The sequence below is a fragment of the Nerophis ophidion genome, linkage group LG11, assembly GCF_033978795.1.
Source record: "Nerophis ophidion isolate RoL-2023_Sa linkage group LG11, RoL_Noph_v1.0, whole genome shotgun sequence".
In the NCBI taxonomy this organism is placed as follows: Eukaryota; Metazoa; Chordata; class Actinopteri; order Syngnathiformes; family Syngnathidae; genus Nerophis; species Nerophis ophidion.
The window spans coordinates 65,287,845-65,310,340 of NC_084621.1; the positions used below are offsets into that span (position 1 = coordinate 65,287,845).

Below are 22,496 nucleotides of genomic sequence, written 5' to 3' on the forward strand. Positions count from 1 at the left end.
TACCGGTTGGACGTGCCCTAAACACCTCCCTAGGGAGGCGTTCGGGTGGCATCCTGACCAGATGCCCGAACCACCTCATCTGGCTCCTCTCGATGTGAAGGAGCAGCGGCTTTACTTTGAGTTCCTCCCGGATGGCAGAGTTTCTCACCCTATGTCTAACGGCAGAAGAAACTCATTTCAGTTGCTTGTACCCGTGATCTTGTCCTTTCGGTCATAACCCTAGGTGAGGATGGGAACATATATCGACCGGTAAATTGAGAGCTTTGCCTTCCGACTCAGCTCCTTCTTCACCACAACGGATCAATACAACGTCCGCATTACTGAAGACGCCGCACCGATCCGCCTGTCGATCTCACGATCCACTCTTCCCTCACTCGTGAACAAGACTCCTAGGTACTTGAACTCCTCCAAAAATGGGGTCCCCACAGTAAATTTTTGGGTCCCACTTTTTTGAAAAAAAATTCTAAATGTATGCATTGTTCTGTTATATCTCACATTCTATATTGTGTTTTGGAAAAAGGTTGTCATATACATAAACAAACAATGCAAAGAAACCACATTTTGGGGCTTCACGGTGGCAGAGGGGTTAGTGCGTCTGCCTCACAATACGAAGGTCCTGCAGTCCTGGGTTCAAATCCAGGCTTGGGATCTTTCTGTGTGGAGTTTGCATGTTCTCCCTGTGAATGCGTGGGTTCCCTCCGGGTACTCCGGCTTCCTCCCACTTCCAAAGACATGCACCTGGGGATAGGTTGATTGGCAACACTAAATTGGCCCTAGTGTGTGAATGTTGTCTGTCTATCTGTGTTGGCCCTGCGATGAGGTGGCGACTTGTCCAGGGTGTACCCCGCCTTCCGCCCGATTGTAGCTGAGATAGGCGCCAGCGCCCCCCGCGACCCCGAAAGGGAATAAGCGGTAGAAAATGGATGGAAAATGGAATATATTGTGTTTTGGAAAAAGGTTGTCATATACATAAAAAAAACAATGCAAAGAAAACACATTTTGGGGCTTCACGGTGGCAGAGGGGTTAGTGCGTCTGCCTCACAATACGAAGGTCCTGCAGTCCTGGGTTCAAATCCAGGCTCGAGATCTTTCTGTGTGGAGTTTGCATGTTCTCCCCGTGAATGCGTGAGTTCCCTCCGGGTACTCCGGCTTCCTCCCACTTCCAAAGACATGCACCTGGGGATAGGTTGATTGGCAACACTAAATTGGCCCTAGTGTGTGAATGTGAGTGTGAATGTTGTCTGTCTATCTGTGTTGGCCCTGCGATGAGGTGGCGACTTGTCCAGGGTGTACACTGCCTTCCGCCCGATTGTAGCTGAGATAGGCGCCAGCGCCCCCCGCCACCCCGAAAGGGAATAAGCGATGGAAAATGGAATATATTGTGTTTTGGAAAAAGGTTGTCATATACATAAAAAAACCAATGCAAAGAAAACACATTTTTATGCATACGTAAATTTGTTCAGTTAAAAATCATTAAATCACTTTCTTCTTTCCTTCATGGATCTAAACTTTACCGTTTTTTTCTATATTTTTATTGTAATATTTTCCAGAATTTTTGGGTTCTATTTTTGGCCAAAGTAAGACAAAGAAAACAATCCGAAGTTGTCTTTATTTTTTACTTTTAATGCCATGATTTTAATAGCCCGGCTCTCCTCTGCACAGATTTTCCTCCATGCGGCCACTGAGCTAAAATGAGTTTGACACCCCTGTGCTTCAGCATCTCAACTGGGATCCCTGTGGTGGTGGATAGGGGGCAGTAGAGGCAAGACTACCAAAGCAGTATCTCCCAACCCTGATAATTGCATAATTCCAAGTGTGAGGCGATTTAAGAGAGGGAGAGGGAGAAGTCACAGCCCCAACCTCGGATGGTTGGAATGTGAGTGAGGTGAGGGGAGACATAACCGGGATTTGGGTTAGTTGTGGCCTGGAGGAGCAGGGCTGTCATACTGGAGCCAGGTTTCTCCTCGGCTTCAGATGTCTAGGAAGCAGCATGTGTCGCGCCGAACTGGGAACATTTAATATACACAACACATCCAGCTCATCTCCACATACTTATATTTTATTTGCAGTTTTGTGACTGAGTGTCTCCAGCATTATGACTCAAATGTCATCTTCCCCTCTCACTTTGTTCCTTTCCCTTCATTTCTTGACTTTCAAAGCTTTCTGATGTACACTGTCGCCATGTCTCTGAATGAAATTAGCTGTCAAGGTCTCCCTCATCACAGCGTCGTAACAAATGGAATCTCAATTCTGTGTGAGTGCTTTCAGCTTTTACAGATCACGTCCATGTTGAGTTGCCGTCACGTTAAATCGAAGGCTAATGCATTTCAGCCCGCACACACATGCAGCGACGGGCGCCGATCTTGCGCCCAGTCAGAGTGAACAAGAGCAGAGACAGAGTGACTCATCACCAGATGGCTGAGTGTTGCACATCTCCGCCACCAGGAGCCCTTATGCTTTTACCACCTGGGCCAGACCCAAAGTGACATGGCCTTGGAGGACGGCCACTCAGGAACTAAACAGCAAGGACCAGGCAGCGTGACACACTCACCACTCGCTTGTTTTTTTTTTTTTTAGAACCTCCAAAGTAAACCACAATGCGTTCCGGGACACTAGTTGCACTGTTGAAATTTCAAAGAAAAAAATTAAACCGATGCCATTATAAAACTTGAATTTAGAAACTTAACCTCGTTACTATAACAATCTACAAGGTTAATGGCTTTCTTTTGTATTTCAAGTTATCATTACATATAAGTATTGTTGATAATACAAGTATCAATCAGTCAATCAATGTTTACTTATATAGCCCTAAATCACTAGTGTCTCAAAGGGCTGCACAAACCACTACGACATCCTCGGTAGGCCCACATAAGGGCAAGGAAAACTCACACCCAGTGGGACGTCGGTGACAATGATGACTATGAGAACCTTGGAGAGGAGGAAAGTAATGGATGTCGAGCGGGTCTAACATGATACTGTGAAAGTTCAATCCATAATGGATCCAACACAGTCGCGAGAGTCCAGTCCAAAGCGGATCCAACACAGCAGCGAGAGTCCCGTTCACAGCGGAGCCAGCAGGAAACCATCCCAAGCGGAGGCGGATCAGCAGCGCAGAGATGTCCCCAGCCGATACACAGGCGAGCAGTACATGGCCGGACCCCCTCCACAAGGGAGAGTGGGACATAGGAGAAAAAGAAAAGAAACGGCAGATCAACTGTTCTAAAAAGGGAGTCCATTTAAAGGTTAGAGTATACAAATTAGTTTTAAGGTGAGACTTAAATGCTTCTAATAGTAATTATTGTTATTATTCATTATCAATAGTGCTATTTTTATTGGTATTGGTATTGCTCCATTTGTAGTGTAATAATGTTCATTGTAATTTCTGTATTATTATTTAGTAGGGTTGGGTATCGTTTGATTTTGAACGATTCCGATTCTTTGTTTCGATTCCGATTCCTGACTATTCTTGATTCCGATTCTTCTTGTACCATGCCGGGATCAATGTGTGTGACAGGTAGTCCCTGGAAGGTGGTTTAGCTCGGTTGGTAGAGTGGCCGTGCCAGCAACTTGAGGGTCGCAGGTTCGATTCCTGTTTCTGCCATCCTACTCACTGCCGTTGTGTCCTTGGGCAAGACACTTTACCCACCTGCTCCCAGTACCACCCACACTGTTTTGAATGTAACTTAGATATTGGGTTTCACTATGTAAAGCGCTTTGAGTCACTAGAGAAAAAGCGCTATATAAATATAATTCACTTCACAATTCACTATGTATTTTGGGTTGAGAGTTTTCACCATCTCCCTGCAAACATAAATGATAAATTGGTTGTACTTGTAAAGCGCTTTTCTACCTTCAAAGTACTCAAAGCGCTTTGACACTACTTCCACATTTACCCATTCACACACACACATTCACACACTGATGGAGGGAGCTGCCATGCAAGGCGCCAACCAGCACCCAATGGCAAAATGTGAAGGGTTTAACAACAACAAACGTTCTCATTCTTTCCTGTTCTGACATTCTTCCTTGCAAGTCTGAACCCTTCACCCCCCCAGATCTCGCTGCTTGGCAGAGGTATCAGTACCAGGTTCACTGTTGTTGGTATGACTTGCTCGAACCTTATTGCCATCCTTTTCCTCTGCTTGTCTGGGTTATATTAGCTAAATAAATTAGCGTAGTTCCTCCTAATGAGAGCAAGGTCACATGACAAGTTAAGCAGTTTGAAGGATCAGTTCTGTTATCCCTCCTGCACAAGAGTCAATGGAACCTGCTGGGTATGTACCAACTCTTTCGCTGCTTAACGAGCTATTTCTCTCCCCGGCGGCATCAAAAAAATACAATAGTTTTAAAGCTGTAAAGGAAAGCTTTGCTTTGAAAAACGCTGCAAGCATAATGTACTTTGCAGTGCAAATAGGAACTATTAAAGAGACATAGTAGAAGAGCCTTTTGGGCGTATCGGTGCTCTCGCTCAAGGAACTCAAAAGGGAACTGATGGCAGAGCTTTTGTCGTAATGTAAGTGCTTCTCCCAAAGCTGTGCTCTAAACAGTTTAAAATATATAACTGGACTTGATCTTCCCCCTTTTTTTTGTCTTCAAACAAGCCCAAAAAAGGCTCTCTCCCTATCATTTATAAGCCACTTTCAATCAGTTCAGCGAGGGGATCGTAAAATGGCTTTTTATGGCCAAATGAAAAGACATTTTGTCGCTGAAAACACAAGCTTTCCCCTCCTTTGGGAGTAGAACGAAGACATTTAAAAAGGATTACTGCGACTTTGCAGGAAATAATTTGATTTGTCCGAGATGTGTTTTATAAGCATTCATCAAAGAGAAGTTCATTCTTGAGCAGAGGATAAAGCATCTTAATTAACAAGCCCTTTTACTCGCTTCCTGCTATTTCTTGATCACACAGTTGTGACCTAATTTCGGCACCGAAGCAGTAATAACATTTCTTGGCTAATATCACTTTTTAACAATGCCAAACACATTTGGAGTACTTTTCTAATAGCTTTAATTTGATTTTACTTACAGTATGTTTGATCAAATGGTGAGCGTATTGCAAATTTGTCTGTATTTGAGGATGTGTTCCCTTTTTCCATCACTTCTATTTAGAGATGTCCGATATTGACTTTTTTTGCCAATATCCGATATTCCAATATTGTCTAACTATTATTTACTGAGTCCGATATCAACCGATACGGACATATACAGTCGTGGAATTAACACATTATTATGCCTAATTTTGTTGTGATCCATTAAACAATGTAACAAGGTTTTCCAAAATAAATCAACTCAAGTTATGGAAAAAAATGCCAACATGGCACTGCCATATTTATTATTAAAGTCACAAAGTGCATTATTTCTTTTAACATGCCTCAAAACAGCAGCTTGGAATTTGGGACATGCTCTCCCTGAGAGCGCATGAGGACGTTGAGGTGGGCGAGATTAGGAGGGGCTGGGTTGACTTGGGGGGGGCTTAGGGGGTAGTATATTGTAGCGTCCCGGAAGAGTTAGTGCTGCAATGGATTCTGGGTATTTGTTCTGTTGTGTTTATGTTGTGTTACGGTGCAGATGTTCTCCCGAAATGTTTGTCATTCTTGTTTGGTGTGGGTTCACAGTGTGGCGCATATTTGTAACAGTGTTAAACTTGTTTGTATGGCCACCCTCAGTGTGACCTGTATGGCTGATGACCAAGTATGCATGCATTCACTCGTATGTGTGAAAAGCCATAGATGTTATGTGATTGGGCTGGCACGCAAAGGCAGTGCCTTTAAGGTTTATTGGCGCTCTGTACCCCTCCTACGTCCGTGTACCACTCTGTACAGCGGCGTTTTAAAAAGTCATAAATTTTACTTTTTTGAAACCATCCATCCATTCATTTCTACCGCTTATTCCTTTCGGGGTCGCACGGGGGCGCTGGAGCCTATCTCAGCTGCATTCGGGTGGAAGGCGGTGTACACCCTGGACAGATAATTTCCGATAATACATTTTAAAGCATTTATCGGCTGATAATATCGTCAGTCCGATATCGGACATCTCTACTTCTATTCTGCTGTATTACTGGATTATTTCTGGATGTCGGTCCGATATCAGTGGAAAAAAAACAAAAAAAACAAGTATTGAACTATATTGGCAGATAAATCTCAGAGAAAAGCGCTCTGACACATGTAGTCTGTGGTTCTGCGTTTGATTGTGCAAAGCTCACAGTAGGCTTGCGGGAATCAATTAGTTTAATTTAATTAATCAAGTAATCATATTAACACTTTATACCCTTCATGTGTATTTTAGGGAAATAGTTGAAATATACAATTGTTCTGCTTGCTATAACTGTCACTCTATTATAAATGCATATCATCTAAAATTGAAATTGCACTTTTAACTAGGCCACCTGCTCAGTGGCCTTGTGGTTAAGAGTGTCCGCCCTGAGATCGGTAGATTGTGACTTCAAACTGCGGCCGAGTCATACCAAAGACTATAAAAATGGGACCCATTACCTCGCCTGTTAGGCACTCAGCATCAAAGGTTGGAATTCAATCAATCAATCAATCAATGTTTACTTATATAGCCCTAAATCACTAGTGTCTCAAAGGGCTGCACAAACCACCACGACATCCTCGGTAGGCCCACATAAGGGCAAGGAAAACTCACACCCAGTGGGACATCGGTGACAATAATGACCCAGTGGGACGTCGGTGACAATGATGACTATGAGAACCTTAGAGAGGAGGAAAGCAATGGATGTCGAGCGGATCTAACATGATACTGTGAAAGTTCAATCCACAATGGATACAACACAGTCGCGAGAGTCCAGTCCAAAGAGGATCCAAGACACAGCAGCGAGAGTCCCGTTCACAGCGGAGCCAGCAGGAAACCATCCCAAGCGTAGGCGGACCAGCAGCGCAGAGATGTCCCCAGCCGATACACAGGCGAGCAGTACATGGCCACCGGATCGGACCGGACCCCCTCCACACGGGAGAGTGGGACATAGAAGAAAAAGAAAAGAAACGGCAGATCAACTGGTCTAAAAAGGGAGTCTATTTAAAGGCTAGAGTATACAAATGAGTTTTAAGGTGAGACTTAAATGCTTCTACTGAGGTGGCATCGCGAACTGTTACCGGGAGGGCATTCCAGAGTACTGGAGCCCGAACGGAAAATGCTCTATAGCCCGCAGACTTTTTTTGGGCTTTGGGAATCACTAATAAGCCGGAGTCCTTTGAACGCAGATTTCTTGCCGGGACATATGGTACAATACAATCGGCAAGATAGGATGGAGCTAGACCGTGTAGTATTTTATACGTAAGTAGTAAAACCTTAAAGTCACATCTTAAGTGCACAGGAAGCCAGTGCAGGTGAGCCAGTACAGGCGTAATGTGATCAAACTTTCTTGTTCTTGTCAAAAGTCTAGCAGCCGCATTTTGTACCAACTGTAATCTTTTAATGCTAGACATGGGGAGACCCGAAAATAATACGTTACAGTAGTCGAGGCGAGACGTAACAAACGCATGGATAATGATCTCAGCGTCTTTAGTGGACAGAATGGAGCGAATTTTAGCGATGTTACGGAGATGAAAGAAGGCCGTTTTAGTAACGCTTTTAATGTGTGCCTCAAAGGAGAGAGTTGGGTCGAAGATAATACCCAGATTCTTTACCGTGTCGTCTTGTTTAATTGTTTGGTTGTCAAATGTTAGAGTTGTATTATTAAATAGAGTTCGGTGTCTAGCAGGACCGATAATCAGCATTTCCGTTTTTTTGGCGTTGAGTTGCAAAAAGTTAGCGGACATCCATTGTTTGATTTCATTAAGACACGCCTCCAGCTGACTACAATTGGGGGTTAAATCACCAAAAATCATTCCCGGGCACGGTCACCTCTTATGGGGTGAACAAGGGGATGTTGTAAATTGTGAGGTGTGTGTGTGTGTTAAAATCATGGTTGTTTTTACAAATGAGGACAGATGTGAACAAGAGTTTGATGTTTGATGATATAAATGAGATGGGATTGTATTGTATATTAAGTACGTGTCCATGAAAGGGCATTTTATGACTTTTCTTAGTTTGATTATGTGATGTGGTATGATTTTATTGTAACAACTTCATTACATGATTTTTCAATCCCTTTAATTTAGGTAGTCATGGACTGTAGATGGAAATGAGCTATTTACTGTAGCTATAATCTGGTACAGAACATATTTGTCTTTGATCTTAATGTTTCTGTGCATTGTCCCTTCAAATAAAGGCTTAACTAAACTAAGAACCAACTTCATCAACTAGTTTTCTTTGTTAAAATCAAACAAATAATGTCCCACAAAACATTGACAATGTTGACTAAGAGCTCCATCTGCTCCTTGGAGCTTTCTCCGCAGTTCTTTGTGGAACCTAAGCCTTTTATCATTCTTACTCAATCGCTGACTGACCTACTCTGGCAAGGAAGTTCTCAGATAACTTTAGTTACTGGGTTGCATGTCCTTACTTACACACTGCGTGTGACACCCTTCTAATCTCAACAGCTGTTCTTCCTTCTACTTTCATCAGATAAAAAAAAGTGTTCTGAAAAGCCCACATACAGTCTTGTTTTGGAGAAAGAAAGCAAGAGCACAAAGAGAAAGAAGACCAGCCCTTTTTCTCAACTGCTATTCGACTATCCAGAATTGGTTGTAATAACCCTAGCATCCCTGCATATTTTGACCATTTCTTTTAATTCCAGCCAATCAAATTTGTCGCTAAGCCACCATCATGTTAAAGTTCAAAAGTTAAAGGCCTACTGAAATGAGATGTTCTTATTTAAACGGGCATAGCAGGTCCATTCTATGTGTCATACTTGATCTTTTCCCGGTATTGCCGTATTTTGGCTGAAAGTATTTAGTAGAGAACATTGACGATAAAGTTCGCAACTTTTGGTCGCTAATAAAAAAGCCTTGCATGTACCGGAAATAGAAGACGATGTGCGCGTGACGTCACCGGTGTGAGGGCTCCTCACATCCGAACATTGATTACAATCAAGGACACCAACAGCGCGAGCGATTTGGACCGAGAAAGCGACAATTCCCCCATTAATTTGAGCGAGGATGACAGATTCGTGGATGAGGATAGTGAGAGTGAAGGACTAGGAAAAGAAAAAAAAAGACAGGGCAGTGGGAGCGATTCAAATGTCAGTAGAAACATTTACTAGGATAATTCTGGAAAATCCTTTATCTGCTTATTGTGTTACTAGTGTTTTAGTGAGATTATAAAGTCATACCTGAAAGTCGGAGGGGTGTGGTGACCGCCAGTGTCTCTGAGGGAAGCCATGGAGGAGCCAAGAAAGTCGCAGCTGCCTCTTTGACAGCTGCAGGAAGAAAGATGCAAGCTCCGCTCATGTTTACTGTAAGAGCCGACTTATTACCACAATCTTCTCACCGAAATCTGCCGGTTGACATGTGGTAGAGAAACATGTTCGCTTGACCGCCCTGTTCCATAGTAAAGTTTCACAACAAACTAAGAAACTTTGTCTGTGTTTGTGTTGCTACAGCCGGCCGAAATACACCGCTTTCCACCAACATCTTTCTTCTTTGACGTCTCCATTATTAATTGAACAAATTGCAAAAGATTCAGCAACACAGATGTCCAGAATACGGTGTAATTATGCGATTTAAGCAGACAACTTTTAGCGGTGAGTGGTGCTGGGATAAAATGTCCAGAACACCCAATAACGTCACAAACACGCGTCAACATAAGCGTCATCATTCCTCGATGTTTTCAACAGGAAACTCCGCGGGAAATTTAAAATTATAATTTAGTAAACTAAAAAGGCCGTATTGGCATGTGTTGCAATGTTAATATTTCTTCATTGATATATAAACTATCAGACTGTGTGGTGGGTAGTAGTGGGTTTCAGTAGGCCTTTAAGGCAACACTTGCCTTGACCTTAAACAGTTAGAATTTGAGGCCTGTGTGTTTACTAGGGCTGTGAATCTTTGGGTGTCCCACAATTCGATTTAATATCGATTCTTGGGGTCACGATTCGATAATATATCCATTTTTTTTAGATTCGATTCTCGATTCAAAAACGATATTTTTCCGATTCAAAACGATTCTGTATTCATTCAATACATAAGATTTCAGCAGGATCGACCCCAGTCTGCTGACATGCTAGCAAAATAATAGATTTAAAAAAAAAAAAAGCTTTTATAATTGTAAAGGACACTGTTTTATCAACTGATTGCCATCCATCCATCCATCCATCCATCTTCCTCCGCTTATCCGAGGTCGGGTCGCGGGGGCAGCAGCCCAAGCAGGGAAGCCCAGACTTCCCTCTCCCCAGCCACTTCGTCTAGCTCTTCCCGGGGGATCCCGAGGCGTTCCCAGGCCAGCCGGGAGACATAGTCTTCCCAACGTGTCCTGGGTCTTCCCCGTGACCTCCTACCGGTTGGACGTGCCCTAAACACCTCCTTAGGGAGGCGTTCGGGTGGCATCCTGACCAGATGCCCGAACCACCTCATTTGGCTCCTCTCGATGTGGAGGAGCAGCGGCTTTACTTTGAGTTCTTCTCGGATGGCAGAGCTTCTCACCCTATCTCTAAGGGAGAGCCCCGCCACACGGCGGAGGAAACTCATTTCGGCCGCTTGTACCCGTGATCTTATCCTTTCGGTCATGACCCAAAGCTCATGACCATAGGTGAGGATGGGAACGTAGATCGACCGGTAAATTGAGAGCTTTGCCTTCCGGCTCAGCTCCTTCTTCACCACAACGGATCGGTACAACGTCCGCATTACTGAAGACGCCACACCGATCCGCCTGTCGATCTCACAATCCACTCTTCCCCCGCTCGTGAACAAGACTCCTAGGTACTTGAACTCCTCTACTTGGAGCTCGTGCGCGAAGTAGAGAAATTCCGGCTGGATGTAGTCGGACTCACTTCGACGAACAGCAAGGGCTCTGGAACTACTTCAACTGATTGCAATAATGTAAATTTGTTTTAACTATTTAAAGAACCAAAAATATGACTTGTTTTGTCTTTGTGAAAACATTGGACACAGTGTGTTGTCAAGCTTATGAGATGCGATGCAAGTGTAAGCCACTGTGACACTATTGTTCTTTTATTTTATTTTTATAAATGTCTATTGATGTCAATGAGAGATTTTTAATCACTGCTATGCTGAAATTATAACTAATATTGATACTGTTGTTGATAATAATCATTTTTGTTTCATTACTTTTGGTTTGTTCTGTGTGGTGTTTGTGTCTCCTCTCAATTGCTCTGTTTATTGCAGTTCTGAGTGTTGCTGGGTCAGGTTTGGTTTTGGAATTGGATTGCATTGTTATGGTATTGATGTGTATTGTTTTGTTGGATTGATTAAAAAAAAAATAGATTTTTTTAAAAATGAGAATCGATTCTGAATCGCACAACATAAAGTGTACTGTATATTTGTGTATAATGGGGCTTTTATACATGGACCCCTTGCTACGTGATGTTTGACTCTGAAGAAAGAGCTCGGGAGAATTACCATCAGCTTCAGCACATTTACACAGAACACACACACAAATATTGATTTAACATGTTTGACATCATTGACAATCTGCATTCATTTCTCTGGAGGGGTTTCATGTTAATGAGGAAAAGAAAACAGATTTAAATCAGAGTGCATGATTTTAGCACGTTAAGTACGCCACACTTACATTTTGCATTGGCTAATTTCGAGAATATTTATTTCAACAGATGTTAAGTCAAATGCATGAAGTGTTGCAAATGTCCTGTGTGTGTCACAACAACAATGTGTGTTTTAGACGCAGAAGTCAGAATACTTTGCGATTTGTGCTGACGAATTTATGGTGGCAGAGCAGTGAGGCAGAAGATGCTCTTGGGGGCAGAGAGAGAAAGGCGGAATGAAGAGAAGTTGCTACTTCACCATTAAAAACCACACATCTGTGTTCAAGTAACCATCACTGAGAGGGGCGGTGCTGGGTAAAAAAAAAAAAAGGGTGATAGTGTCACCATGACAAGGGCAAAGCAAAGACAGGCCACAAGCTGGTGTGTGTTTTTCTTATGTAGTGTGTGTGTGTGTGTGTGTGTGTGTGTGTGTGGTCGTTCAGCTGACGTCACGTGTACTGTGTTAGCAAAGTCCTGCATCAGCACACTACAGCCATCACTAGTGGTCACTGAAGGAGAAAAGCAAAACTCACTGTTTAATTTATGTCTTTTGATGACTTCTGCACAGCAATTGGCCTCAGCACTGTGGTTCAATAATACGCTTCCATTGTTTCTTCATGTTTTAAAAAAAAAAACTGCTAGACCTTTGCTCAAACTTAACCAATTTCTTAAACCAAATGAATCCTAAGCAAATGAAAGAAAATAGACGACGTGGAACATCTTACATTGAAGCTGGAAGTCTTCAACCGCATTGTGCAGTTGTTTCCTCTGCACACTGAAGTCACAATATTCAGTACGGTTCAGATTCAGTTTAGGTTGCCAGGGGAACTCTACATTTCGGACTGCATTGTGCCATGTGTGAAATTTGATAGAGGAGGAATTATGGTGTGGGGATGTTTTTCAGGAGTTGGGCTTGGCCCTCTTAGTTCCAGTGAAAGGAACTTTGAATGCTGCAAGATACCAAAACATTTTGGGCAATTCCATGAGATGGCACTTCAAGTTCATACAGTGGGGCAAAAAAAGTATTTAGTCAGCCACCGACTGTGCAAGTTCTCCCACTTAAAATGATGACAGAGGTCTGTAATTTTCATCATAGGTACACTTCAACTGTGAGAGACAGAATGTGGGGGAAAAAAAATCCAGGAATTCACATTGTATGAATTTTAAAGAATGTATTTGTAAATTATGGTGGAAAATAAGTATTTGGTCAACCATTCAAAGCTCTCACTGATGGAAGGAGGTTTTGGCTCAAAATCTCACGATACATGGCCCCATTCATTCTTTCCTTAACACGGATCAATCGTCCTGTCCCCTTAGCAGAAGAACAGCCCCAAAGCATGATGTTTCCACCCCCATGCTTCACAGTAGGTGTGGTGTTCTTGAGATGCAACTCAGTATTCTTCCCCGAAACACGACGAGTTGAGTTTATACCAAAATGGATACATGGATGATACAGCAGAGGATTGGGAGAATGTCATGTGGTCAGATGAAACCAAAATAGAACTTTTTGGTATAAACTCAACTCGTCGTGTTTGGAGGAAGAAGAATACTGAGTTGCATCCCAAGAACACCACACCTACTGTGAAGCATGGGGGTGGAAACATCATGCTTTGAGGCTGTTTTTCTGCTAAGGGGACAGGACGATTGATCCGTGTTAAGGAAAGAATGAATGGGGCCATGTATCGTGAGATTTTGAGCCAAAACCTCCTTCCATCAGTGAGAGCTTTGAATGGTTGACCAAATACTTATTTTCCGCCATAATTTACAAATAAATTCTTAAAAATTCCTACAATGTGAATTCCTGGATTTGTTTTTCCACATTCTGTCTCTCACAGTTGAAGTGTACCTATGATGAAAATTACAGACCTCGGTCATCATTTCAAGTGGGAGAACTTGCACAATCGGTGGCTGACTAAATTACTTTTTTGCCCCACTGTATGTGAGTGAAGGCAGGTGGCCAAATACTTTTGGCAATATAGTGTATTATCCAATGAAAGGTTTTCTGACAGAGGATTATTATCTCGGTAAAAAAACACAATGTATTCGGTATATATTAAGTCTGCAATGTAGACACACTTAAATATATTTGAGATACACCCGCGGACAGGGATCTACAAAATATGCAAACATTTAGAGAGAATGGCCGGTAGCAGCCTGAAGCATATGTGGCGTCAGGCTCGCTGCAGCCCTTGCTGTTCGTGAGGGACATGGAGCGACAGAAATTAAGAGTCTCTACACACAAATAGTCTCCAATAACACCAGAAAAAGATGCCGGATTTGTTTCTAGTTGTTTTTAATAAAGAAAAAGTCACTGGAAGAATTGGAGAAGTCTCTAAAAACTTGAAAAAACACCCCACCAAGTACATTGTACAATAAGCAGCAATAGTCGCAAAATAGAGCAAAAATGATGGACGTTGTATAATAATAACACCGATTTGTTTTTAAATGTATTTTTAAATTTTTTTTGCCTTTTTAAAGAAAATATATTCATCGTAGCACACACACACACGCACACACACTCTGGTATGAACTATACCTTCATAAAATGCCTACCTCCTTAGGACTACCCTTTCTTATAAGGATTTGTATTGATAATATATTAACAACATTAATAATACATACAAACTATGCAAAAATGAAAAATATAAGCTTTTAGTTTTTTTGTTTGTTTTTGCAATTGTTTTTTAATCTTTATTATTTACTTCAAGTTATTACAGTATGTATCCATATCAGTGGTTCTTAACTTTGTTGGAGGTACAGAACCCCACCAGTTTCATTTGCGCATTCACCGAAGAATAATTTAGTGAAAAATAAAATGTTTTTTTTTTCAAATTCAAGAAAAAGTCATGTTTTTTTTTTTACTTGTGCACAAAATGAACCGTGCATGAACATCACCTTGTTTAAAGAACAAAACCAACACAATGCATGAACTCACAACAAATTACACACCTGACTCACATTACCATGAAGTGATCCACTTGGACCCCGACTTATCCATCCCCATCCATCCATCCATTTTCTACCGCTTATTCCCTTTCGGGGTTGCGGGGGGCGCTGGCGCCTATCTCAGCTACAATCGGGCGGAATGCGGGGTACACCCTGGACAAGTCGCCACCTCATCACAGGGCCAACACAGATAGACAGACAACATTCACACTCACATTCACACACTAGGGCCAATTTAGTGTTGCCAATCAACCTATCCCCAGGTGCAGGTCTTTGGAGGTGGGAGGAAGCCGGAGTACCCGGAGGGAACCCACGCATTCACGGGGAGAACATGCAAACTCCACACAGAAAGATCCCGAGCCTGGATTTGAACCCAGGACTGCAGGACCTTCGTATTGTGAGGCAGACGCACTAACCCCTCTGCCACCGTGAAGCCCGACTTAAACAAGTTGAAAAACGTATTCGGGTGTTACCATTTAGTACGGAATATGTACTGTATTGTGTAAACCGTACTGCTTCATATAATGTATTCTCTTCTGCGTGGCGCAGTGGGAGAGTGGCCGTGCGCAACCCGAGGGTCACTGGTTCAAATCCCACCTAGAACCAACCTTGTCACGTCCGTTGTGTCCTGAGCAAGACACTTCACCCTTGCTCCTGATGGGTGCTGGTTGGCGCCTTGCATGGCAGCTCCCTCCATCAGTGTGTGAATGTGTGTGTGAATGGGTAAATGTGGAAGTAGTGTCAAAGCGCTTTGAGTACCTTGAAAGTAGAAAAGCGCTATACAAGTACAACCCATTTATCATTTTGCAGTATGCTAGAAAAAGTTTCAATCAATTAATCAAAAAACCTGCAAATCAGATGGAAAATTAGAGGGAACATTATTTGGGGGTATCCATAATACGCTGATAGGGAGAAGTTTTTATTTACACGATAAGTCGGATGTGTCTTTACCTCCGTGGCGGAGACTCCGCCGAACCCCTGAGGCTGACTCACCGAACCCCTAGGGTTCGATCGAACTCAGGTTAAGACCCACTGCTCTATATACATATTTTTACTTTTTTCAATACATTTTGGCCAAAGGGGGCGCATTTCAATTTGTTACACACACTTGTTATTGCATATGTTGGCCAGGGGGGGAGCACTTAGAATTTTTACACACACTTTTTATTTCATATGTTGACCAGAGGGGGAGCACTTTTAAAACCAACACACAGTTAATTTGAAAAATCTCTCCTTGTCCATCCACCCTAATTTTGATGGATTCCACCACCAGGGGTGCAAATGAGACATTCTCTATTAAATGCAATTGTTTTCCGTATTAGGGCCATCATTTATGTCCTAACATGTTCACCGGCCCTCATATGGAAGGTCCTTTTCCTAGTTGATGTCTCAAGAAGGGTAGAAATACAAGAACACACACATAGGTAACACCATTGGCAATCTGAGGGAAACCCTGACACTGTTAAAAGTTAATATTGTTAAGTAAACACAATCCTGTTATTCAAGCATGCAGCAAAGTTTGCTCCAGCACAGCACACAGCCCCGAGCTGTACTGTTAGCACAGAGAGTCAGAGAGTAATAACACAATATGAGAGGCGTCTGAGATGCTCCACCAAATAAACAAAGGGGATCCGGGATGACCGTGGAAATGACAGTGATTGTTTTTGAGTTATTTTAAATTCTGGCCGTTACCAGCTTTAGTGCCATCCAAAAGATTTTATGAGCAGGAGCACATTTTATAGACTTGTAACACAACTGCAAATCATTTTTAATTACCAAATATATCAAAACAATAAATGTGTCTAGTTCATGTGGTGTCTGCTTTATTGGTCTTAATTTATAGGGATACAGTATGTGTTTCCTGCAGGACTGCAATCTATTTGTGGCATGTTTGTAAGTAAAAACATCATGAAATGTTTACAGCTTCCTTTCTGTCACTTCTTAGTGTAGTTTGTTGTAAAGTCACAAACAAAACTAAACCTGTGAGTGCTTTGAAATGGGGGAGTGGTCTACTGCAGCCCCTGATGCTTGTTGAGAAGAGTACCGTATTTCCTTGAATAGCCGCCTGGGCGCTAATTAATATGAAACCTCTCCTCACTCTTGTGCTTATAGATAGATAGATAGATAGATAGATAGATAGTACTTTATTTATTCCGTCTGGAGAGTTCCTTCAGGAAAATTACAATTTTCAGCACAATCCCATTCAAGATCAGACAAACATTACAGGGAGACAGAACAGGATCGCTGACGGGTCTGCCGGCTTCCAGCGCCCCTTACAAAAAAGATGACATACAGGTAAACAAGGGGGGGGAGAAAAAAATAGAAGATTAAAATAAAATTTAAAAAATCGGTCTTAGGCTAGGCCCTGGAGAGGGGGTGCAGACTGAGGCCAAGGGGAAAAAAAAAAAAACAACAACTCATAGCCATAGTACACATCCCTCTTACATGTGTGTAAGAGGGAAACATCAAACATCAAAGAACACAGAGGACATTAAAGACATTAAAGCAGCAGATACAACCAGACACTTCTACATACAGCTATGAATAAAAAGTAAAATAAACATATCCACTGTGGTGGCCTCTGCGGTGTTCCACGCCATCGTCTGCTGGGGAGGAGGGAGCCAGAGACAGGAGCAGACCCAACAAGGCAACCAAGACAGCCGACCCCACTCTCGGCCAGTGTCCAGTCCGCATGGATGAGCGAGGATACGTCCTTATTCACAGCATGCGGTAAAAGTAAATAGGCGCTAATAACTTGAAAACCTCTTCTCACCCCTGCGCTTACCAATGGCATGCAGTAAAAAAAAAAAAAAAAATAGAACATTTTTCTGCGGCCGCGGCCCGGTGGTTGGGGACCGCTGCTCTACAGCATGTCATTGCACACACTTTTGCTTCACATTAGAGATTGCGATGCATACTTGGTCAACAGCGATACCTTTTACACTGATGGTTTTGATATAAACAACTTTAACACTCTTAATAATATGCACCACACTCTGTGAACCCACACCAAACACATTTCTGGAGAACATTGGCTCTGTAACACATTATAAATGCAACATAAGAATTACCCATAATGCTGTGCATCCATGACTCTTGGCTATATTATACACGCGCCCCCAACCCCACCCACCTCAACTGACGCAAGGGGACGGGACGGGGGGGGGGGGGTTGTTGCTAGCAGGTGTATAATATAGCCAAGAGTCATGGATGCACAGCATTATGGGTAATTCTTATGTTGCGTTTATAATGTGTTACACAGCCAATGTTCTCCAGAAATGTGTTTGGTGTGGGTTCACAGAGTGTGGCGCATATTATTAAGAGTGTTAAAATTGTTTTATATCACAACCATTAGTGTGATCTGTATGGCTGTGGAACAAGACCCCTGGTTTACACATAGTAAAAGGAAAAAAAAAACTCCTCCACCATTTTGAAAAAGACGACGAGGAAGCGTCACTCGTGACGTCACGAATTTGACCCGGCGGTAAAAGTAACCATGCGCTTATTAATTTGGGGAGCGATTCGGTAATTCAAGGCAGGCGCACATTACATTAAGTGCTAAATAAAATACAAAATAGTCCTCGCAAAACGGTGATGAGTGTTGATAAATCACATTGCGTGTGCTAAATATTAATATTTGCTTCTTTTTCTCCCAGTGGGCGGTTTGATCATCAGCATATATTTTGCATAGAGCTGTCCGATAACGGCTTTTTTGTCGATATCCGATATTCCGATATTGTCCAACTCTTAATTACCGATACCAATATCAACCAATACCAATATATACAGTTGTGGAAATAACACATTATTATGCCTAATTTTGTTGTGATGCCCCGCTGGATGCATTAAAAAATGTGACAAGGTTTTCCCAAAATAAATCAACTCAACTTATGGAAAAAAATGCCAACATGGCACTGCCATATTTATTATTGAAGTCACAAAGTGCATTATTTTTTTTTAACATGCCTCAAAACAGCAGCTTGGAATTTGGGACATGCTCTCCCTGAGAGAGGCGGGGTTGGGAGGGGCTGGGGTTAAGGTGGGGGCGGGTAGCGAGGGCTGTATATTGTAGTGTCCCGAAAGAGTTAGTACTGCAAGGAGTTCTGAGTATTTGTTGTGTTACGGTGCGGATGTTCTCCCGAAATGTGTTTGTCATTCTTGTTTGGTGTGGGTTTACAATGTGGCGCATATTTGTAACAGTGTTAAAGTTGTTTATACGGCCACCCTCTGAGTGACCTGTATGGCTGTTGACCAAGTATGCTTGCATTTACTTCTGTGTGTCTGAAAAGCCGTAGATATTATGTGACTTGGCCGGCACGCAAAGGCAGTGCCTTTAAGGTTTTTTGTCACTCTGTACTCCTCCCTTCGTCCGTGTACACAGCGACGTTTTAAAAAGACAACAATTTTACTGTTATTAAAACCGATGCTGATCATTTTGAAACCGATAGCGATAATTTCCGATATTACATAACAATGTTATTGCATATAGATGCAAAATAGATTGCACCCCTTATCCTGCTCACTTAACAGACGCAATCCACTTTGCACACGTTTAGTAGTTTAGCCTTGCGTGTGCTATCAGGTTTGCACGCGTTTTATTGGATGCAAACGATTAGTAAATCAATCCAATAATCTACCTTGGCATGTATGTTTCACTAGAGAAAAAATACTAAATCTTAAACTTGTGCTTTAAATTGTCCTTCTGTTGTGATTAGTATAGTCTGCCAGTGAAAAGAGTATACTGATGTTCCTGGTGTTCAGTGCCATGACCCCATCAGTGATTGATGACATCACCACAGTTCCAGTATTAAAAAGAGAATTGTATTTTCATTTCAGAACAGAAGTAACGTTGCTGATAGCACAGGCGGAGTCACTGACCCTGTCTCTAGGCCAGACTAGATTAGGGGTTGTTGAAATGGTTGCAACAGTCGTCAGCACCATCGCTAAAGCTCGGACATGTTTGCCCCAAGCGAAGCGTAAAAGATTGTCCATGTTAATCTTCCCTCTGTCCAGTTTAAAAGCAAGATTGGAGAAAAATTCCTGCACCCATAAACCCAATTTATGTTAGAACGCCGCAGTCGTGAAACTGAATTTATCTGCAGGATGTTTCATCAGTGTGTGCAGCAAACTAGTGTCTTAAGGCCTACTGAAATGAGATTTTCTTATTTAAACGGGGATAGCAGGTCCATTCTATGTGTCATACTTGATCATTTAGCGATATTGCCATATTTTTGCTGAAAGGATTTAGTAGAGAACATCGACGATAAAGTTCGCAACTTTTGGTCGCTAATAAAAAAGGCTTGCCTGTACCGGAAGTAGCAGACGATGTGCGCGTGACGTCACGGGTTGTAGGGCTCCTCACATCCTCATATTGTTTATAATGTGAGCCTCCAGCAGCAAGAGCTATTCGGACCGAGAAAGCGAGAATTTCCCCATTAATTTGAGCGAGGATGAAAGATTCGTGGATAAGGAAAGTTAGAGTGAAGCACAAACAAAAAAGCGGCGGCAGTGGGACTGTTTCAGATGTAATTAGACACATTTACTAGGATGTGGAGGTTTCCTGCGTCTCGCCCGGCTTCTTCTGACCACAGTATCACACAGCTCAGGATACAGGTTTGACACAGTATTTAATACATTTTTTACTTTACACAATTGTCCGTCTTTCCAGCTTTCCAGCTGTCTCTTGTTCGTCTCTGTGCGTCTGTCCCGCTTCATGGTCTCCAGCGCTGCTAATAAAGGGAACAGGTGATTAGATAACTCGTTCCAGCTGAGGTATCCACTCACCTGTTGGCTGCTTCATGGCCGGCCCCTGCACATACCCCGCCCGCATAGGACGCGTGGAACACGCCCCTCTCCACATAGGATAATTCTGGAAGATCCCTTATCTGCTTATTGTTTTAATAGTGTTTTAGTGAGATTATAAAGACATACCTGAAAGTCGGAGGGCTGCGGTGAACACCAGTGTCTCTCAGAGAAGCCGATGGAGGAGCCAAGATCACAGATGCCTTTTTGAGCTGCAGGAGGAAGTCCCATAATCCACTAAAGTCCCCGGTAAGAGCCGACTTAATATCATAATTTTCCCATCCAAAAACTTGCTGGTTGACGTAGAAAACATGTTCGCTCGACCGCTTTGTGTTAAAGCTTCACAACAAACAAAGAAACACCGGCTGTGTTTCGGTTGCTGAAGGCAGCTGCAATCCACCGCTTTCCACCAACAGCTTTATTGTTTATAGTCTCCATTATTAATTGAAGAAATTGCAAAAGATTCAGCAACACAGATGTCCAAATTGCTGTGTAATTATGCGATGAAAAGAGACGACATGTACAGTCTGCTTGTCAGCCCAGCAACATGTTGTGTGTGGCTTCCGCAGCAACACGCACACGACTGCAAGGCATACTGGGTGACACAGAGTACACTAATGGTTGTGATATAAACAATTTTAACACTCTTAGTAATATGCGCCACGCTGTGAAGCCACACCAAACAAGATTGACAAACACAATTACGGAGAACATCCTCACAGTAACACAACATAAACGCAACACAACAAATACCCAGAATCCTTTGTATCCGTGACACACCTGACTATTTCATACACCCCGCTAGCAGCAAAATAAATCAACTCAACTTATGGAAAAAAATGCCAACATGGCACTGCCATATTTATTATTGAAGTCACAAAGTGCATTATTTTTTTTAACATGCCTCAAAACAGCAGCTTGGAATTGGGACATGCTCTCCCTGAGAGAGGCGGGGTTGGGAGGGCCCGGGGTTAAGGTGTGGGGGGGGGGGGTGGCGGGGGCTGTATATTGTATTATCCCAAAAGAGTTAGTGCTGCAAGGGGTTCTGAGTATTTGTTCTGTTGTGTTTATGTTGTGTTACGGTGCGGATGGTCTTCCGAAATGTGTTTGTCATTCTTGTTTGGTGTGGGTTCACAGTGTGGCGCATATTTGTAACAGTGTTAAAGTTGTTTATAAGGCCACCCTCAGCGTGACCTATATGGCTGTTGACCAAGTATGCTTGCATTCACTTGTGTGTGTGAAAAGCCGTACATATTATGTGACTGGGCCGGCACGTAAAGGCAGTGCCTTTAAGGCTTATTGTCACTCTGTACTCCTCCCTATGTCTGTGTACACAGCAACGTCTCCTTTATTAATTGAAGAAATTGCAAAAGATTCAGCAACACAGATGTCCAAAAAAAGTCTGCGGGCTATAGAGCGTTTTCCGTTCGGGCTCCAGTACTCTGGAATGCCCTCCCGGTAACAGTTCGAGATGCTACCTCAGTAGAAGCATTTAAGTCTCATCTTAAAACTCATCTGTATACTCTAGCCTTTAAATAGACCTCCTTTTTAGACCAGTTGATCTGCCGCTTCTTTTCTTTCTCCTATGTCCCCCCCTCCCTTGTGGAGGGGGTCCGGTCCGATGACCATGGATGAAGTACTGACTGTCCAGAGTCGAGACCCAGGATGGACCGCTCGTCGGGACCCAGGATGGACCGCTCGCCTGTATCGGTTGGGGACATCTCTACGCTGCTGATCCGCTTGAGATGGTTTCCTGTGGACGGGACTCTCACTGCTGTCTTGGAGCCACTATGGATTGAACTTTCACAGTATCATGTTAGACCCGCTCGACATCCATTGCTTTCGGTCCCCTAGAGGGGGGGGGCTGCCCACATCTGAGGTCCTCTCCAAGGTTTCTCATAGTCAGCATTGTCACTGGCGTCCCACTGAATGTGAATTCTCCCTGCCCACTGGGTGTGAGTTTTCCTTGCCCTTTTGTGGGTTCTTCCGAGGATGTTGTAGTCGTAATGATTTGTGCAGTCCTTTGAGACATTTGTGATTTGGGGCTATATAAATAAACATTGATTGATTGATTGATTGAAATTACTGTGTAATTATGCGATGAAAAGAGACGACTTTTACCCGCAAG

General features: G+C 42.8%; 1 protein-coding gene across 4 annotated transcripts in view; it reads left to right on the forward strand.

The window, feature by feature from the left end:
- Positions 1-22,496, forward strand: part of oxr1a (oxidation resistance 1a) — a 427,940-nt gene that overhangs the window by 131,111 nt on the left and 274,333 nt on the right. Inside the window, exon 1 of one of the 4 annotated variants that reach the window (XM_061916497.1) lies at positions 4,202-4,274. The exons of the other annotated variants lie outside the window; for them this stretch is intronic. Coding sequence (XP_061772481.1) covers positions 4,261-4,274 — 14 coding nt within the window. The 5' untranslated portion in view covers positions 4,202-4,260. Of the gene's footprint in view, positions 1-4,201; positions 4,275-22,496 lie in introns of those variants that run through there. 4 annotated transcript variants of the gene reach the window in all.